The following is a 17,775-nucleotide window of genomic DNA, read 5'->3' on the forward strand; positions in this document are numbered from 1 at the left end:
ATAGACCAGAGAACGCAGCCCCACCATGGAGTTCAAAAAAATAAAGTTTAATGTTTATGTGCTGTATAACAAATAAAATATATTAGTGTTTAAAAAAAAACAGGTGCATAACTAGGTGAAGCCTAACCTAACCTCTACCACGTTACAACAGACAGTGAAAAGAACAGTGACGGGATCAAAACCATGTACTGCACTCGAGTGAGGGGTCACGGCAGGTCGGACATGCGATAGGACAGACAGATGACGACTATATTTATATATATATCCCATCAGGGCAACTCTGTTCCCGTTACAATTATGGACAAAATTATCACTGTTTTTGATTTCTTACTCCACCAGCCAACTTTCATGTTTAGATTAGATTGTCTCCCCCCCCTCCCCCCTTTTCTCCCCAATTGTACTTGGCCAATTGCCCCGCTCTTCCGAGCCGTCCCGGTCGCTGCTCCGCCCCCTCTGCCGATCCGGGGGAGGGCTGCAGACCACCACATGCCTCCTCCCATACATGTGGAGTCTCCAGCCGCTTCTCTTCACCCCACAGTGAGGAGTTTCACCAGGGGGGGGGGGGTAGCGCGTGGGAGGATCACGCGCTACCCCCCCCCCCGAACAGGTGGTCCCGACCGACCAGAGGAGGCGCTAGTGCAGCGACCTGGACGCATACCCACATCCGGCTTCCCCACCCGCAGACACGGCCAATTGTGTCTGCAGGGACGCCCGACCGAGCCGGGGGTAACACGGGGATTTGAACCGGCGATCCCCGTGTTGGTGGGCAACGGACTGGACCGCCACGCCACCCGGACGCCCCCATGTTTAGAATATCTTCATGCCCGCTCAGCCATCCAGGTCAGAAAATCAAAGAAGGTTGAATCAGTTCGTCTGGACACAACGTTTACCGACAGTTGTGATTCATCACTCAGCTAAGTGACCTCTTCGGTCTCGACGGACTGCAGGTTTCCCCCCCCCCCCTTATAAACAGCCATCCGTCCGTTATTTGAACCACTTCTCCTGCTCTCAGGGTCGCGGGTATGCTGCAGCCTATTCCAGCAGTGAACAATGCATTAAAACACAGTTGTTATGCACCTGTGGCCATCTTACAAGGCTGTGACTGCAACATTCCCCCGTCCTCCCTGAGTAGTACACACGGCCTCTGAAGCTCGACTTAATGGTCACACCCTCATTTGCATATGAAAGTGGTCGTTGGTTTGGGTCGTTATGCCACTCTATTGTTTATAAGGGTGGGGATACCTGCAGTCCGTTGAGACTGAAGAGGTCACTTAGATCAGTGTTTCTCAACCGGGGGTCCGCGGACCCCTAGTGGTCCGTGGTGTAATTGCAAGGGGTCCGTGAAAATAAAATATCTCTTAAAAAAAAGATCCTATGACATTTATGGAAATAGGATTATTTTACTCAAATGTGACTGAGACCTTTATCTACCTAAACTATAAAGGGTAACAGGACTTTTTTCTCTAATTACATCTGTTTCACAAGTGTAATTTATTGTATTTTAAATAAGAGCTCTCGCTCCCGTTTGCATTGTTAAAAGTTACTGCATAACAATTCTGTTGTTACATATATCTGAAAGTTACTGAATACATATTCTGTTTTGTTACATATATCTGAAAGTTACTGAATACATATTCTGTTTTGTTACATATATCTGAAAGTTACTGAATACATATTCTGTTTTGTTACATATATCTGAAAGTTACTGAATACATATTCTGTTTTGTTACATATATCTTAAAGTTACTGCATAAGAATTCTGTTTTGTTAACTAAATCTAAGTTACAACTGAAAGCTCTTATTTTTGCCCCAAAGAGTGAATAAATGCTATAATGCAATTTAAAATGCAGTTTCTACTGTTTCTATCAAATTGCAACCCCCCCCTCCCCCAAGATCAGGTGGAGGAGTCCTCAGGGTAGATCAAAAATACGCAGGGGGTCCAGGACCCCAAAAAGGTTGAGAACCACTGACTTAGATGAGTGATGAATCAATATCTGTCAATAAACCTTGTCTCCAGATGGACTGATTCAACCTTCTCGGACATGTTTAGAACAGTACACGCTATCAAAGTGGCCGCTCGGGGAAACTAATTTACCGGACAGAACCGAGATTTACCGGCGTCTGTCCGGCGGCTGGTGATCGTCACCTACCCTGGTGCTGATGACAGACAACAGTCGTTGAGCACATGACAAAATGGCAGCCCATACAGTATGCAGATGAACTTATTACTTACATAGATATTGCATTGGTCTGTCAATAGGGCGAGGGAGGCTAAGCAGAGAGGGTGGCCTGGACCACACCATTATCTGGACTTACAGAGCAGAGACATATTTACACAAAACACAGTAAACACTCAACTTGTCATGTATCTACCTAGAAACAGCAAAACACATCTTTGAAATATGCACTGATGTCCATCACCGGTGGATTAAACACTGTTAAGCGCTAAGGCTAACTGACATTAGCATGTTGTAAAGCTTTTTTTTGTTTTTCTTTTAAGATACACCAGACACGTTCACACGGTTGTATTTTTTTTCCTTAATGACACTTAAGTGTTCTCTATTTTTTTTTTTTTGTGCTCTACATACATAAACACTGCATTGACACAAAAATCTACAGCAAGTTACACTTGACAAAGAGAAACCCTGGTTGAGAGATTTGGCTAGCATTATTATTATTACGGGACTATTTACAGAGCCTCGGCTGCAACAGTACAACTAAAATTTTAATTTTGGCCGCCGTCTCGGAAGGAAAAACCACGTACCCGCAATTAATTTCTGTTTTCTTTGCTTTAGCTGAACATTTGCTTGGTCATTTATGAGAAAAAATTTTTTTTTTGTCTCTTGGGCCTTCGAACCCTGTCAAAACCACAATATAAAACGGAGAGGGGGAAAAAACCCAGATGTGAACAAAACACATGGGTGTCAGTCAGAACACGGGCACTCTTTTCTTTGCTGCTGTTAAAAACAGACTCATTACAGATACGTGGCTTTGGACCGACGGCGGCGTTTTGCTAAATCACAAAGTGAAGCGAATCAATTAGTGCAGCCTCGGGGGCGAGCCAACCCGGCCACCATTCCCAGACAAATGACAGAGATACACGGCTGTTATTCCCAAACAGCTCATATAGGTTCTCTGTTTAAATTCCCTCCCATAAATATACACAATAAAAAGGGAGGAAAAAAAAACATATCCCTTTTTTCCCCCATTTCAACTAAACAAAAATAAGAGGAAACAAAAGAAAAAAACAAAAAAACAAAAACAAGGGGCTGAATCCTAACTCAGTCTCCCTGCAGCACTCGCATATTTTCAAACGATTCCCATATTTCCACATTTCTTTCTCGTTTCTATATCAACAGCCAAACTTGGAAGTCCGTAAACAGACGCGAGGGTGTAGAAAGTGGAGCTGGCCGAACAACGAAGGTTCAGGAGGTATGTGTGGAAGTTTCTGTCGAAATCGCTTCCAACCGTAGGCTGTTAAAACCTTAGCCATAATTGTTAAGTTAGTCCACTCAACTGGCCAGTGTGTAAAGCAGCCAGCTCGAGGTTGGATGGCTTATTCAATTCTACAAACCTGCTCGGCTGGTAAAATAACGACTGTGTCCAGTCCTCACTCGGGCCCGATCAGAGGTCATGATCCTCCAGCCTATCTATATCGCCACAGTGTGCGAACATGCTAACAATCCAAGAAGAGCTGCTGACAGTAATTAATACATCCCTTTTCTTTTTTTGGAGGGGATTTCCCCCCCCCCATTTCTCCTCAATTCTACTTGGCCAATTACCCCACTCTTCCGAGCCGTCCCGGTCGCTGCTCCACCCCCTCTGCTGATCTGGGAAGGGCTGCAGACTACCACATGCCTCCTCCCATACACGTGGAGTCGCCAGCCGCTTCTTTTCACCTGACAGTGAAGAGCTTTGCCAGGGGGACGTAGCGAGTGGGAGGATCACACTATTCCCCCCCAGTTCCCCCTCCCCCCTCGAACAGGCGCCCCGATTGACCAGAGGAGGCACTAGTGCAGCGACCAGGACACATACCCACATCTAGCTTCCTACCCACAGACACAGCCAATTGTGTCTGTAGGGACGCCAGACACGGGGATTCGAACCATGTTGGTAGGCAATGGAATAGACCGCTATGCTACCCGGACGCCCTCCCTTTTCTTAGCTGATGAGGATTTTGTTGACATCCTGCCCCCGAATTTACCTTCAAGTTAAGATTCAGCTCCTAAATCACAGCCCACAACCCGGCTGTCCAAAAACTAGCGACAATAACACCCAGGAAGAGGTAAAAAGGATACAAACGCTTCAAACACACCACTCTTAAATTACATGTACATCTGACGTGTACAATTAATAAACAGACAAAGACCTGTAGAGCATCTAAGTAAAATCACCCTGTTGGCAGGCTAAACCCTGCTTGGCTTCCCGCCACCACTGAACCCATGCTCTCTAGGTGCTTTGGCAAAATACCTTTTAAAAATAAAAACAAAACAAAAAAAAAATTAAAGAAAAATAAATGCTTTTCATGAGGCAACATTGGTTGTTAAGGCTCTACTGTGGCTGTGCTTGCTTAGTATCTATTGACGGATAATAACTGCATACTGTCAAATGTGAGTAGAATGGAGAGAGGGGGTGAAGGGGGGAGGCGGGAGGCACTATGTGGAGTCTTCCGGTTCTGATTTGATGGTCTTCTTGTCTGCGTTGCTGGACGCCCACTGTGAGGTGCCGTTTTCTGTGGACAAACAGTACGCCATCATCAGCATAGAAAATAATAAAGCCTCATTGTCAAATCTGCTCATTTTCTATGACCACTTCACACAGTCAAAATAGGCAAAATCTACCAAAATCACATGACGTGGGTCGATATTCCAAAGAGGGTTTTACTGTTAGGCCAGTTAATGGCGTCACATGGTGGCAATCTCATTTGGAATAACCATCATAGATCCAACTTGAGAAGGTGCAAAAGAAAAAAAAAAGAAAAAGCCGTAGCTTTATTGAATCACAGTCGGAAAATAATATCATGAGAATTTATAGCTGCAGTTTTCATTTTGCATCATTTCTGTGATCCAAATCTTTTGAGCAAAATGTGAGAGCAAATGTCAAGCACCTGCAAAACGTCCTGTCAAACTTAAGCAAGCTTTTTCAACTGCCACCTACTCACAAGTCTCTCAGGATAAAAGCATTTGCTAGATGGAGGTTTGGCTTTGTGTCAGCTAGATGTAGGTTTTGTTAAAGGTTCTCATATAGTGGTGCTCTGGTTGAGATTTACTGTCTAGGTATAGTGAGGTTGAGCTGTATCACTAAGATATAGTCTGGCAGATGTTAGATCTAGATTGGTAGGTAACTAGTTTGGTTGCGTGTTGGTTAGATATAGTTTGGTTGAGATTTATCATCTCTGTTACTAACCTGTTGCTGGTGTTTTGGTCTCATCTGTGTTGTTGTTGTTGTTGTTGTTGCTGTTGCTGTTGATGTTGTTATGGTTGTGGTTGTTGTGATGGCGCTTCAGCTCATTGGCTAGCTGCTTGCCCAATGGTAGTTCCCCTTCCTGCATGTTCTGACTCACCACCCGTAAATTGATTGGTCGCTCATCTGAAAAAAGTACACACACACACAACAAACATCAGAAAATGACTATCAAAATTTCCTTCCCACCACCCTAGGTATTGCAGCTCAATACTGTAACAAAATGTCATCTCCCTTGTTCTGGAGACTTGATAACTCATATCATACAAGAAATATTTTGGGGTGATGTCTGGCTTTGGTCTTTTTCCTAAGTTCAGCTAAAATAGCATAGCGTCATAAAATAGCATCTCACAACCTTTAGCTTGAGCCGCTTATAAATGTTTGGGGACAACCATACGTTGGGCATCTGCATGAAATGGTGGAGGACCAGGAACTCTTAACAGAGCAACAGAGACCGCTACCTACATGGAAAGCTACAGTATGGTAACAGAAGGTAAGCAGTTAGTTAGCAACTGGAGCAGCTGAGTAATATGTTTGTGCCCCAACTCATGACCACGAACCTATAAATCATTTTGGATGAAAACCTCTAGTGAATGGTGAAATGTGAAACACATTTAAATATTAACTGACTTTTGGCCATTTACTTACTTAATTAATTAATTAAAATCAGGATTATTTTCAACAAAAAAAAAATCTCTGTTGACAGTGTCACTTCAAAAAGTGAATTTACATGTGCACTGAAGCCTATTTAGGGCTAGTTGGTGTTGAGATTGGCCACCACTCATGTTACATCTCTGAAGTTAAGACATTTTAGGTTATGTTTTCACCTGAGCTAGTGGTGGGCAACACTCATACCTAGTCCCATATTGGCGCCACTTCCAGGAAATGGAATTTAATTTCCAGAAACAGAAGGAAAAAGACAAATACGCAACGAATTTCCACGTTTAAAAAGCCCCACAGCACCGAGAGTGTGTGTGTGTGTTTAAATAGCTTTCGTGTATCACTGGAGCGTGTGCAGAGGGGTTAAAGCAGCTGATTGTTCAGTCTCAACACAGCGAGCTGCATGTTTGTTCTTTTATTCCCATCAGAACACACACACGGAGAAAAGACACATAGTAATAGGTGCTGAAGCTTTGCATTTGATTCACCATGTCCTAACGGAGAGCGGGGGGGGGGACACCCCCCTCAAGGCAACTGGCTGGAGGTAAACAGGAGTGGGTGTGATAATTACAGGTGCATTGTGGGATTGGGATTTGGGGGAAAGGCGATATAATGAGCTGTCGGATGTGGGTGAGTGAGAAAAGGATGAAAATGAGATGAGGCCCGGAGGAAAAGTAAGATCCGGAATAATGATGATTTCTCTCTCTCTCTCTCTCTCTCTCTCCATCTTTGAGTTGCAGGAGCCAAGAATCGGAGATGGAAACCTTCAGAGGCACATTTCAAGTCCCAAAACATTAAAAAACAACACAAAAAAAACAGAAAAAAACCCAAACACACTCCGGTTAAAACTTATACCCTAACTTTAACCATTTTAACTACATGCCTAAGCTTAACCTAATCCTCATACTAACCTTAAATCTAAACCCAAGTCCTAACCCTAACATAGGCCCTTAGGGAAGTGAGGGTTGGCCTAAATGTCCTCACTTTGCAAAAATGTCCCCGTTCGTACGGTTAAAAATACAAATTGGTTCTCATGAATATAACTCAACGTGAAGACACACACACACACACACACACACACACACACACGGTTCTCTCTTGTTGTCATCTGTGCATTTGTCCTGTTACTCACTCAAGTCCTTTGTGACAAACCCCCATTTAAAGGGAAATTTCACCGATGGTTTATTTAGTGTATGTGTAATCAGCACTGATGAGTAATGTAGTCAACCAAGTCCTCACTGTGTACTAGAGAAAGCTGCATTCTCCTGCTCACAGTCTTTCCCACAGTGCCTATGTAACAGCCTCATCTATACCGTCGTGATATGTGGTACTATAATTACACAAAATCTGTGTATAGTTACTAAGCTGCTGTTACAATGACATGCTATGCCTCCAGAGTCAATATGCGGAACGTTTGTTCAATGCCTCCTCCCCTCCGGTCACTCCCATGGTCCCCCTCTATAAATGATGCCTCCCGCCTTCATCTTGTACCTTAATGTGTTGGGCATGATAGAGGTAAGCGACTTGCTAGCTTAAACTTACGGTGTAGCATGCTAACATATTCCTGTGTCATTTAATTTGTGTAGGGCTGAAGAGTACGCGTCACTACTGACCGGAGGATTTTGGCTCTTTTTTTTAACTCTGTCAGAGAATAAAGGGTGGTTGCCTCCACAGACATCCTGGTCTGGGCCCATTCATCAAACACAATGCACGCGAGACACCACCGGTTACACTTACACGTACCAGAATGCACCGCTGTGCGTAAGCCTCTGTATCGTTGTCCATAAAATCCTCTACACCAGCGTGATAGGATGTGTTTTTCACCATTGGAAACGTAGCTTAGTCAAGAAAACGAGGATGTGTTTTTTTTAACAGCATTCGAGTATTAAAAAACCCTGCTAGCCGTAGTTTTTCGGCCCCCAAATGATGTCACAATACGTCACTCGGAGGACAGAACTGATTGGGAACAACTGCAGGTGTTTCTCATGCGCTATCTCTGTCGCAGACAAACAGGGATAAGGTGGAAAATCGGTGAATTTCCCCTTTAAAGGTGTTAAGCGTGCTGCCCTCTATCGTTCGGCCAGGTGAATAACAACTACAAATCAACGCAACCAAGACAAACAAGCTCAAATAGAAAGGTAGTGGAAAAATACCCAGCACGTTTGCAGACATCTGCCGTTTTTGAATGTCATCAAACCGACCAACCCTTCGGAAGGCGGGGCTTCAAACAAAAACAAAAACAAAACAAAACAAAACAAAACATCTCGGCTTGGAATGACGTTTCTGAGGTCATAAATCTGGGGAATGCGGAAGGGTGGAGCGTTGCCACACATCAAACCTTTAAAATCTGTTTTATATGTAAACTGGACCTGATCCTGGCCTAGCCTGGTTCGGTATGGCACAATGTTAGACGTACCTTGGTTATCTCTACTGGTGTCCCCCGTGGCCCCGTTAGTGCCCTGGGCATCGTTGAGGTACTTGAGGGCCCCGGGAGGGATCCTCCAGTCCAGAGCCTGGAGACGCTCCTGGACCGCCGCGTCTTGTAAAATCTCCATCTGCCGCGCCAACAGACGCTCCAGCTGCATCTGAGGACACACAGTGAGATGAGAGTTTTTAATTTAACATACTGCCACCTGTGGTGTAATGTGGTAACTGCAGCAGTGTTTGCCCGCTTCAATCCCGGAGAGCCAATTTGACGTCCGTTCGAATTTTAGAAAATTGAATGTTTTTGAAAGTCACGTCTTTGAAATCATAAAAAGATGACAAACAGAGCTCTGGCCACATACAGACGCCTGCACTGACACAGACGTGAACACATGCACACAAGGAATGCTAACGAGTGAAAGGACGTGTGTTAAATAAATACAAACACGCACACACACACACATAAAACCAAACCCATATGAAAAACACAGAGCAAATGAAACACATTTGCATGCGTGCACCCATCCATACACCCCACCCCCCCCATTATATATGTATGGGGGGACAGTTCATATAGACACAAACACACACACACACATACAAGCTTTGCTGTACACACACAGGTTCATGAATGTGTAGACTCTCTCACACACACACACACACAGTGAATGTAGGTACTGGACCGACAACAGCGCTGGCGGATGAGTAGGTCTGGGTAATGACTGGTCATAAAACTCTCCTCCTACAGTCCAGTCCTAATTGGGAGTCCATCACGGCAGAAACAGCAGCTAGCATGTAAACCAGTAACGAATATGTTGCTGGCATCGCCGTGGTCGTCCTGCAGAGGACTACTACATCCGTCTCCCTTCAGGCTGCTGTTGATCCAGTCAACATCAACAGTGTCGTGTGATGTGATGTGGAGAGCCGTCACTCAGAAGGATCTCATCATTCCATCCAAACACAACAACCACCTGGTTTCACTAACACACCCACAACCGGAGAGGAGCACAGAGAGCTCCATTTTTAGCCTGTCTCTGGGCACTCACATGATTAAACGGGTAAGAAAGGGTGTAGGGGACAGTGATGTCCATGTGTCTGGCCAATTACCCCACTCTTCCAAGCTGTCCTCTGCTCCACCCCCTCCGCCAATCCGGGGAGGGCTGCAGACTACCACATGCCTCCTCCCATACATGAGGAGTCGCCAGTCGCTTCTTTTCACCTGACAGTGAGGAGTTTTGCGAGGGGGACGTAGCGCGTGGGAGGATCACGCTATTCCCCCCCAGTCCCCCCCCCCGAACAGGCGCCCCGACCGACCAGAGGAGGCGCTGGTGCAGCGACCAGGACACATACTCACATCCGGCTTCCCACCCACAGACACGGCCAATTGTGTCTGTAGGGACGCCCGACCAAGCCAGAGGTAACACGGGGATTCAAACCGCCGATCCCCGTGTTGCTAGGCAACGGAATAGACCGCTACGCTACCTGGACGCCTGATGCGTCTCATTTTTGGCTTAATTTATCATAAGGGCAACCAGTTCTGCCATCCTTGATCCATACCAACATATTTTCAGCTCAATTTTGTTGTTAAAAAACAGGTTTACTGTTGTCATCGATGGACATTCAGCCCCCACCATAACCGGGGTATACTATACTATACTATACTATACTACACTATACTCTACTATACTACACTATACTATACTACACTATGCTATACTATACTACACTATACTATACTACACTATGCTATACTATAATACACTATACTATAATATACTATACTACACTACACTATACTATACTACACTATACTATACTACACTATACTATACTACACTATGCTGTACTACACTATACTATACTACACTATACTACACTATACTATACTACACTATGCTGTACTACACTATACTACACTACACTATACTACACTATACTATACTACACTATGCTGTACTACACTATACTATACTACACTATACTATACTACACTATACTATACTACACTATACTACACTATACTATACTACACTATACTACACTATACTATACTACACTATACTATACTATACTACACTATGCTATACTATACTACACTATACTACACTATACTATACTCGCCCTCGACACAAAGATGTAAAGATGTCACTCACTAGCTACTGTTCTGTATTTGCTGCTAGTCTTGAACTTGCTTTCACCTAAATCACATTCCATTTTCATGTGCAAAACGTGATGTATACATCGAGTTTTTGATGACAACTGTGTGGCTGATTGATTAATTGGTTAATTCATTAACTGATTGAGCCTGACATGTTATAACTCTGGACACATCTTCTCTGAACGGCTGGTTTAATTCTGGAGGGTCGTCAGATAAAACAAACGGTCTGTTTAATGTGAAGATGGGCGATGTTTAAAGACATACAAAAGGACTATATCAATAAGATAAGGTACCGTAACTAACGGCCGAGTTTCTTTTTTCTCAAAAATGGACTAAATACAAACGCTAGTATGGCTCCTCCACTCACTGCTCATCACACGTGAGAGGCTGAGCGGTAAAACAAGCACCGAGCAGGTTCCAGTGCTGCTGATGACCGCCACGCTCAACCCAATGTCCTCCGGAGTATGACTTCCTGGTAGTTTGTATGCCTTAAAATACGCACACCATACCTCTGGTGCCTTATGGATATAACACAAACACCATAAAAAGATGCACGAGCTCCTGTTTCAAACCCCAAAAAAGACTTTACACACATGAAACACGAGACGCCACATGTTATCCTGACGATAACGTCTCCAAGAAAACTGCTACTATGATAACTACAACTATTAGTATTACAACTATTCCTACTGCTACTACTACTATTAAATTCTACTGCTACTACTACTCTACGACTACGACTACTACTACGACTACAGCTAATACCACAATTACCACCATTACTACTACTACTTTATGACGTCTACTGCCATGGCTTTCACTGCTTCTATTACTACTACTACGTTACCACTACTACTACTACTACTACTACTACTACTACTACTACTACTACTACTACTACTACTACTTTACTACTTCCACTACCATGGCTTCCACTGCTTCTATTACTACTACTACGTTACCACTACAGGTACTACTACTACTACTTTACTACTTCCACTACCATGGCTTCCACTGCTTCTATTAACTGCTACTACTACTACAGCTAATACCACTATTACCACCATTACTACTACTACTTTATGACTTCTACTACCATGGCTTTTACTACTTCTATTACTACTACTACGTTACCACTACTACTACTACTACAGCTAATACTACTACCACTACTACTTTACTACTTCCACTACCATGGCTTCCACTGCTTCTATTAACTGCTACTACTACTACTACAGCTAATACCACTATTACCACCATTACTACTACTACTTTACGATTTCTACTACCATGGCTTTTACTGCTTCTATTACTACTACTACGTTACCGCTACTACTACTACTACTACAGGTACTACTACTACTACTTTACTACTTCCACTACCATGGCTTCCACTGCTTCTATTAACTGCTACTACTACTACTACAGCTAATACCACTATTACCACCATTACTACTACTACTTTACGATTTCTACTACCATGGCTTTTACTGCTTCTATTACTACTACTACGTTACCGCTACTACTACTACTACTACAGGTACTACTACTACTACTTTACTACTTCCACTACCAAGGCTTCCACTGCTTCTATTAACTGCTACTACTACTACAGCTAATTCTACTGCTACTACTACTCTACTACTGCTCCTATTACTGCTACTACTACTACTGCTTCCACTACTATAACTACTGCTGCTGCAACTATTACTGCTACATCTGCTAATACTACAACTATTACCAATGTTGTTACTACTACTACTACTACTGCTGTTGCTACCAGTACTACTTCATCTGTTTTTGCTACTATTACTATTACTACTACTATGCCTACTATTACTATCAGATGTACTGAGACCAAGAAACTGCATATGTTACACATACGATCCTTCTGTAGTCAGTTTTGAGACGCAGCCGTCTCTGCTTTGATTGACAGCATGTGCCACGGTGAGTTCGTTAATGGGTGGGGTTAGGTGGCCAGCGTAAAGGAAGACCGTCCAATCACCTGCAGGTTTCTCCCAACTGTCTCCTCCCCTTTTGACTTGGCACAGGCCAGCTGCTCCCTCAGCATCTCCTGCCTCATGTGGATTGCCTGGAGCGCCTCCTGGATGTCGAAGAAATTCTCCTGTGGGGGCAAAGGGCAAGCATTCATGTCAATTAAGGTCAAGGTTGTTTGATTAACTGATCGATCGGCTGGATCGGGGATTGCCGTGCACCGAACCTGAACACCTGCCGTCCCTTTACACACGCTACCAATATAAAATGGCTTAAACCGGGACCGACACTAACGAGTGAGAAACGTCTTTAGGAGTTTCTACATGAGCGGCTCAGCAGACCGAAGAGTCTGTTGGGGGGGGGGGGAGGGGGGGGGGGTTCCTCTTTGGCGTTCGACAGCGGAGCGCTGCACAGGTGTCGGCTCATCCGTCCATGTCAGTTCAAAGCCCAGCAGAGTTTGGGCCACACATGTTCTCAATCATTCCTATACGAACTGAGAGAGGCCATTCAGAGTGTAAAGAAAGACCAGAACGGGGCGAGTGTGTCCGGACCGCCGGCTGGACCCTCGGAGAGTAACGCTGAGAAGGGGCTTTTGTGTTCTCTTCGACGCATGTTTTCACCTTGACACTTGTACAAAGACGAGTCGCAGTTTAAATATGCAACGCTTTCAGGCCGCCGGCCTTCAGCGGACGCTCCTATCAACGGTGAAAGGGGAAGGTTAAATTCCCAGACGACCGATGTCACAAACAACCAATAGTAAGGAGGTCAAAGGTCAACGGGAAGGCGGGGGGGGGGGACTGACAACAGATAGATCAAATATTTGTATGTTCCCAGACACACAAATACCAGAAAAAGTCATTTAGAAGAACACGGCGACAACTAATCACCTTATTTTATTTTTATTTTTTTCCCCCCAATTGTACTTGGCTGCTTCTTTTCACCCGACAGCGAGGAGGCGCTAGTGTAGCGACCAGGACACATACCCACATCCGGCTTCCCACCCACACACACGGCCAGTTGTGTCTGTAGGGACGCCCGACCAAGCCGGAGGTAACGTGGGGATTCGAACTGGCGATCCCCGTGTCCGTAGGCAACAGAATAGACTGCTATGCTACCCGGACACGCTAATCACCTTATTCGTGTCAATAACGGTACCGTTTACACCCGACCAGCCATCCACTCGTCTCTGTGAAGGCTCTTCGGCGCCATAAGCCGTGCTGTGAAACCCACCTAACCTGCTCGCCAAGCAGCGAAACGCGTTGGATCACGTTTTGACATTTATTTTCAAACTCCACAACGAAGTTTTAACACGTGAATGATACCGAGGGATCACATAAATGACCACGGAGATGCCGAATTCCAGATAATCGCACAACAATACAAAAACTAGGTTTTATCTGCCGACAGCCGTTCCCCCCCTGCTCCTGGTTGCTTGCTCACCTCCGTTTTGATCCTTTTAGGGGAAGGTTCATCTCGCTCTCCACAGCGGGACCTGGGGAAATATAATGTTTAGGACAGCTCAGATCTCTGGAAGCTGTAAACGGTCAGCATCTATAATTTCATAACTCTAACAGGTTTGAAGAGAGACTGGCGGCACTGATGGCCAGTTCGCCAGAACCCGTCTGTTCGGCACCAGTGTGTAATATCCACACCTGCTCTGACGAAAACCAAATTACAACGAGTCAATCAAACTGGAGAACATGGACGAGAAAATGAAAATGTTGACAAGGTTACAGTGGTTAAAGTGGTTTTGTGAAGTGAACTGGGACATCGTCAAGTCCCTCCGCCACTTGTTCCTACAGGGATCACTTTTCAAAACACGGCAGGATGGGTTCTGGTCCACTGGAGTTCAGACAGCCCGCTCGTAAACGCTAATGAAGACGCTAGGTAGCGGGTCGGCTCTTACTTGCTGGTGCGGTAGGTGTATTTGTAGGTGACCTCTCGGGAGATCTGGCGGGCGAGTCCGAAGAGCTCGTCACGCCGGGTCAGCAGAGCCATGTCCCTCATACACAGCTGGGCCGCCGCCTCGTTGACCGTTAGCTGCGACAGTGAAGAGGAAAGCAAGCCGGTCAGCCCAGATACGAGTTTACACAAGACGCACATTCCCAATCCCAAACGGACAATCTGAGTCAAGCCCAAGACTGGGAAACACAACTGGGATCAACAGGACACATTTCATAGATTTATGAATGATTTCAGTTTACTGGTGTGGTGTGTGTGTGTGTGTGAAGCATGCGTGGCTTTTGGCTTTTTAGAATATGAGTGGCGATGACTGCAATTACACACTAAAATCATCCAAAATCAACAATGAAGGCCATACTACCTTTTTGTAATTCAGACACCCCCCCCCCCATTTTTCTTCTCCCCAATTGTATCCGGCCAATTAACCCCACTCTTCCGAGCCGTCCCGGTCGCTGCTCCACCCCCTCTGCCGGTCCGGGGAGGGCTGCAGACTACCACATGTCTCCTCCCATACACGTGGAGTCTCCAGCTGCTTCTTTTCACCTGACAGTGAGGAGTTTCACCAGGGGGGATGTAGTGCATGGGAGGATCATGCTATCCCCCCTCAAACAGGCGCCCCGACCGACCAGAGGAGGCGCTAGTGCAGCGACCAGGACACATAGCCACATCCGGCTTCCCACCCACAGACACGGCCAATTGTGTGTGTAGGGACGGCCGACCAAGCCGGAGGTAACACGGGGATTCGAACCGGCGATCCCCGTGTTGGTAGGCAACGGAATAGACCGCTACGCTACCCGGACGCCCCCTAATTCGGACATTTTAGCAACATCTAAAAGTCTTCATGCGGATTGTTAAGTTTGGCACAGAGAAAAAACTCGTACTGACATGATGATGATGACTGACATATTCACCATGCTCATTATGCACCGTAGTAACGTCTGATGCACGGGGACTCCGAAAAGCATGGCGTTAACAGTGTGTCATTATGTGTTGTGTGTGTGTCTGTTTTATTCCTCTACAGTCCGCTAATGAGTGTACACCTGTAATGCTATTTCTTATTTCACTGGTTCTATTTTGACTTTTTGGTCTGTGACGGTCTGTGAAAACAACGAGACAAGGGCAGAAAATAATTTTCCCAAACCACCTCGTGAAGCGTCAGGTGTTTGCCGTCTCTCCTCTTGGAGTCAAAGCGTCCGTAGATGGCGCTGTATTTACGAATCTCCTCCTCCCTGCGAGGGTCGTCGTCGGCCATCTCGAAGATGTGACTGATCATCTTGGCCATCTTCTTGTTGTTCTTCAGCAGCTCCTTCACCTCGGCCGGGTCGATCTTGGGCAAGCCCGGCGCCATCCTGTCCACGCACTCCAGAACCGACTGGACCGCTGCCACATCCAGCGCCTCCAGCCCGTCGCGGGGCGAGGAGGGCGAGCCCAGGTCGGACGGCGACAGACTCTGTTCACTGTCATTGCTGTGACCCGACCAAAAGCGCGTTTCGCTGCTGCCCTGCAGGGGTGACCCGGCCGACACTTTGTCCCGCGCCACATCCAGCTTCCCCGGGTCTGAGCAGGCGGCGGCCATGGCTTTTGGCATCTTGACGCTGGCGGTGTTGGAGCGGTCCTGAGCATTGAGTAGGGTGGGCGAGCCCTCCGGCAGCTTGTAGACGGGGATGCTGCAGACAGGCAGGGAGGTGAGCGGTTGGTTGAAAAGGGCCGGGTTGGTGACCCAGTCCCGCAGGGCCTTTTGCAGACGGCGGACATGCAGCGGCTTGCTGGCCATGCCCACCAGCGCCATGATCTCCAGGAACTCCTCCTCTCCAGCCTCGCACAGCTGCTGCACGTCGTCACCGCCCTGCTGGATGAAAGCCTCGTAGTAGTAAAGCAGATTGGCCCGCTGCAGGATCCGGTAGAGCTGCAGCTCCCCCAGGGTTCTCGGCAACACGGCCGCCATACCTGGAAAAGAAAAAAGGCCACCAAACTGTTGGTAAAGGAATAATACGGAAGAGCAGGACACCAGCAGAAATGGCAAAACCCGGTTCGATAATGATTATGGGCCAGTACATAGTCCACGAAGCAGGAACTTAACACTTCCAGATTACTGTAAAAACTTTAAACTGAATAATCCATCATATGGCACATGCATAAGTTTTAATGTGCCAGAATCACGAGGTTTGTTGAACATGTTGAGTTGTTGATCAAGAAGACAAAATGGTCATATCAGCCGAGCGGCCTGGCAAATTCAGACTCTTTCGTATGGATCCAGAAGTGCGTAATTCTTTAGTATGCACGGTCTCGACGGGAGTGAGACTCCTAACTCCTCTACTCAATGAGCTGCACCGATTAGGTCATGGGTAAAATAAGGTATATCCGTCTCGCTTAGTCTGTATCTGATGTTTGATACACACTGAAGTGTTACGAGAAATGTTTACTGGTGCGACATAGGGCTGTCGCGACACCAGAGTTACACTACACCATTATCGTGGCAGGAAGAATTCAGGATAACGATACGACCGTGATATCTCGAGAAAATCTGAAAAAATATAAAAATGCTATCGGTCAAATTCCACCTTTACTTTGTTTATTGTGTGTTTTGTCTCTTTTTCAGCAAATGACTCACTCAAAACACGAGTGTAGGGAGGTGGAGGGAGAGTCTGTAACCATAACCGTAAAGAAAAGTGTACAAAAAGAACAATTACACTTAATGGCTAGTGAGAAGGCAACCAGATGAACAGATGGACAGAAGATCCACAAGGGCTAACATCTGCCATCAACACAACGTCGGCTGAAACGAAACCACTGGCGGGGAGCAGGAGACAGAGGGTTTGTGTGTGAGATCACTGGCTGATAACTGATATACTGTGATTTGAAGTCCACTCACCGTGTCCTTACATAATCACTTCCCCTTTCCATTCTTCACGACATGATTTTGCGCGGCAGTGGTGGCTAGCTAGCTACTACCACCGCTACTGTGTCATGGTGTCCTGTCAGGTGTGCGTGTGTGGGAGGTGACAAAGCCAGAACGGAATTATTACGAACACGATATCAATATTTCATGTTTTAAATATCACGGTTATCGTCAATACCGCTATATATCGTGACACCCCTCGTCCGAAATCGGC

At 45.8% G+C, this 17,775-nt stretch overlaps 1 protein-coding gene across 1 annotated transcript; it reads right to left on the reverse strand.

The window, feature by feature from the left end:
• Nucleotides 1–2,523: 2,523 nt before the first annotated feature.
• LOC130131526 (NGFI-A-binding protein 1-like) lies at nt 2,524–16,607 on the reverse strand. The gene is made up of 7 exons (XM_056301238.1): nt 15,807–16,607; nt 14,607–14,740; nt 14,141–14,192; nt 12,711–12,830; nt 8,540–8,708; nt 5,407–5,589; nt 2,524–4,732 (listed from the first exon to the last, which is right to left on the reverse strand). The coding sequence occupies exons 1-7, from the start codon at nt 16,605–16,607 to the stop codon at nt 4,656–4,658; spliced, it is 1,536 nt and encodes a 511-aa protein (XP_056157213.1). The 3' UTR covers nt 2,524–4,655.
• Between the last annotated feature and the right edge of the window lie 1,168 nt (nt 16,608–17,775).

This window comes from Lampris incognitus, chromosome 21 (assembly GCF_029633865.1).
Source record: "Lampris incognitus isolate fLamInc1 chromosome 21, fLamInc1.hap2, whole genome shotgun sequence".
NCBI classification, from domain to species: domain Eukaryota; kingdom Metazoa; phylum Chordata; class Actinopteri; order Lampriformes; family Lampridae; genus Lampris; species Lampris incognitus.

Coding starts and splice junctions, on each gene's coding strand:
- LOC130131526 (XM_056301238.1), bottom strand. CDS start 16,607: ATGGCGGCCGTGTTGCCGAGAACCCTGGGGGAGCTGCAGCTCTACCGG. Junction 12,831..14,140: donor CTAAAAGGATCAAAACGGAG/GTGAGCAAGCAA, acceptor TTGCCCCCACAG/GAGAATTTCTTCGACATCCA. Junction 5,590..8,539: donor CACCAGTAGAGATAACCAAG/GTACGTCTAACA, acceptor TACTTTTTTCAG/ATGAGCGACCAATCAATTTA.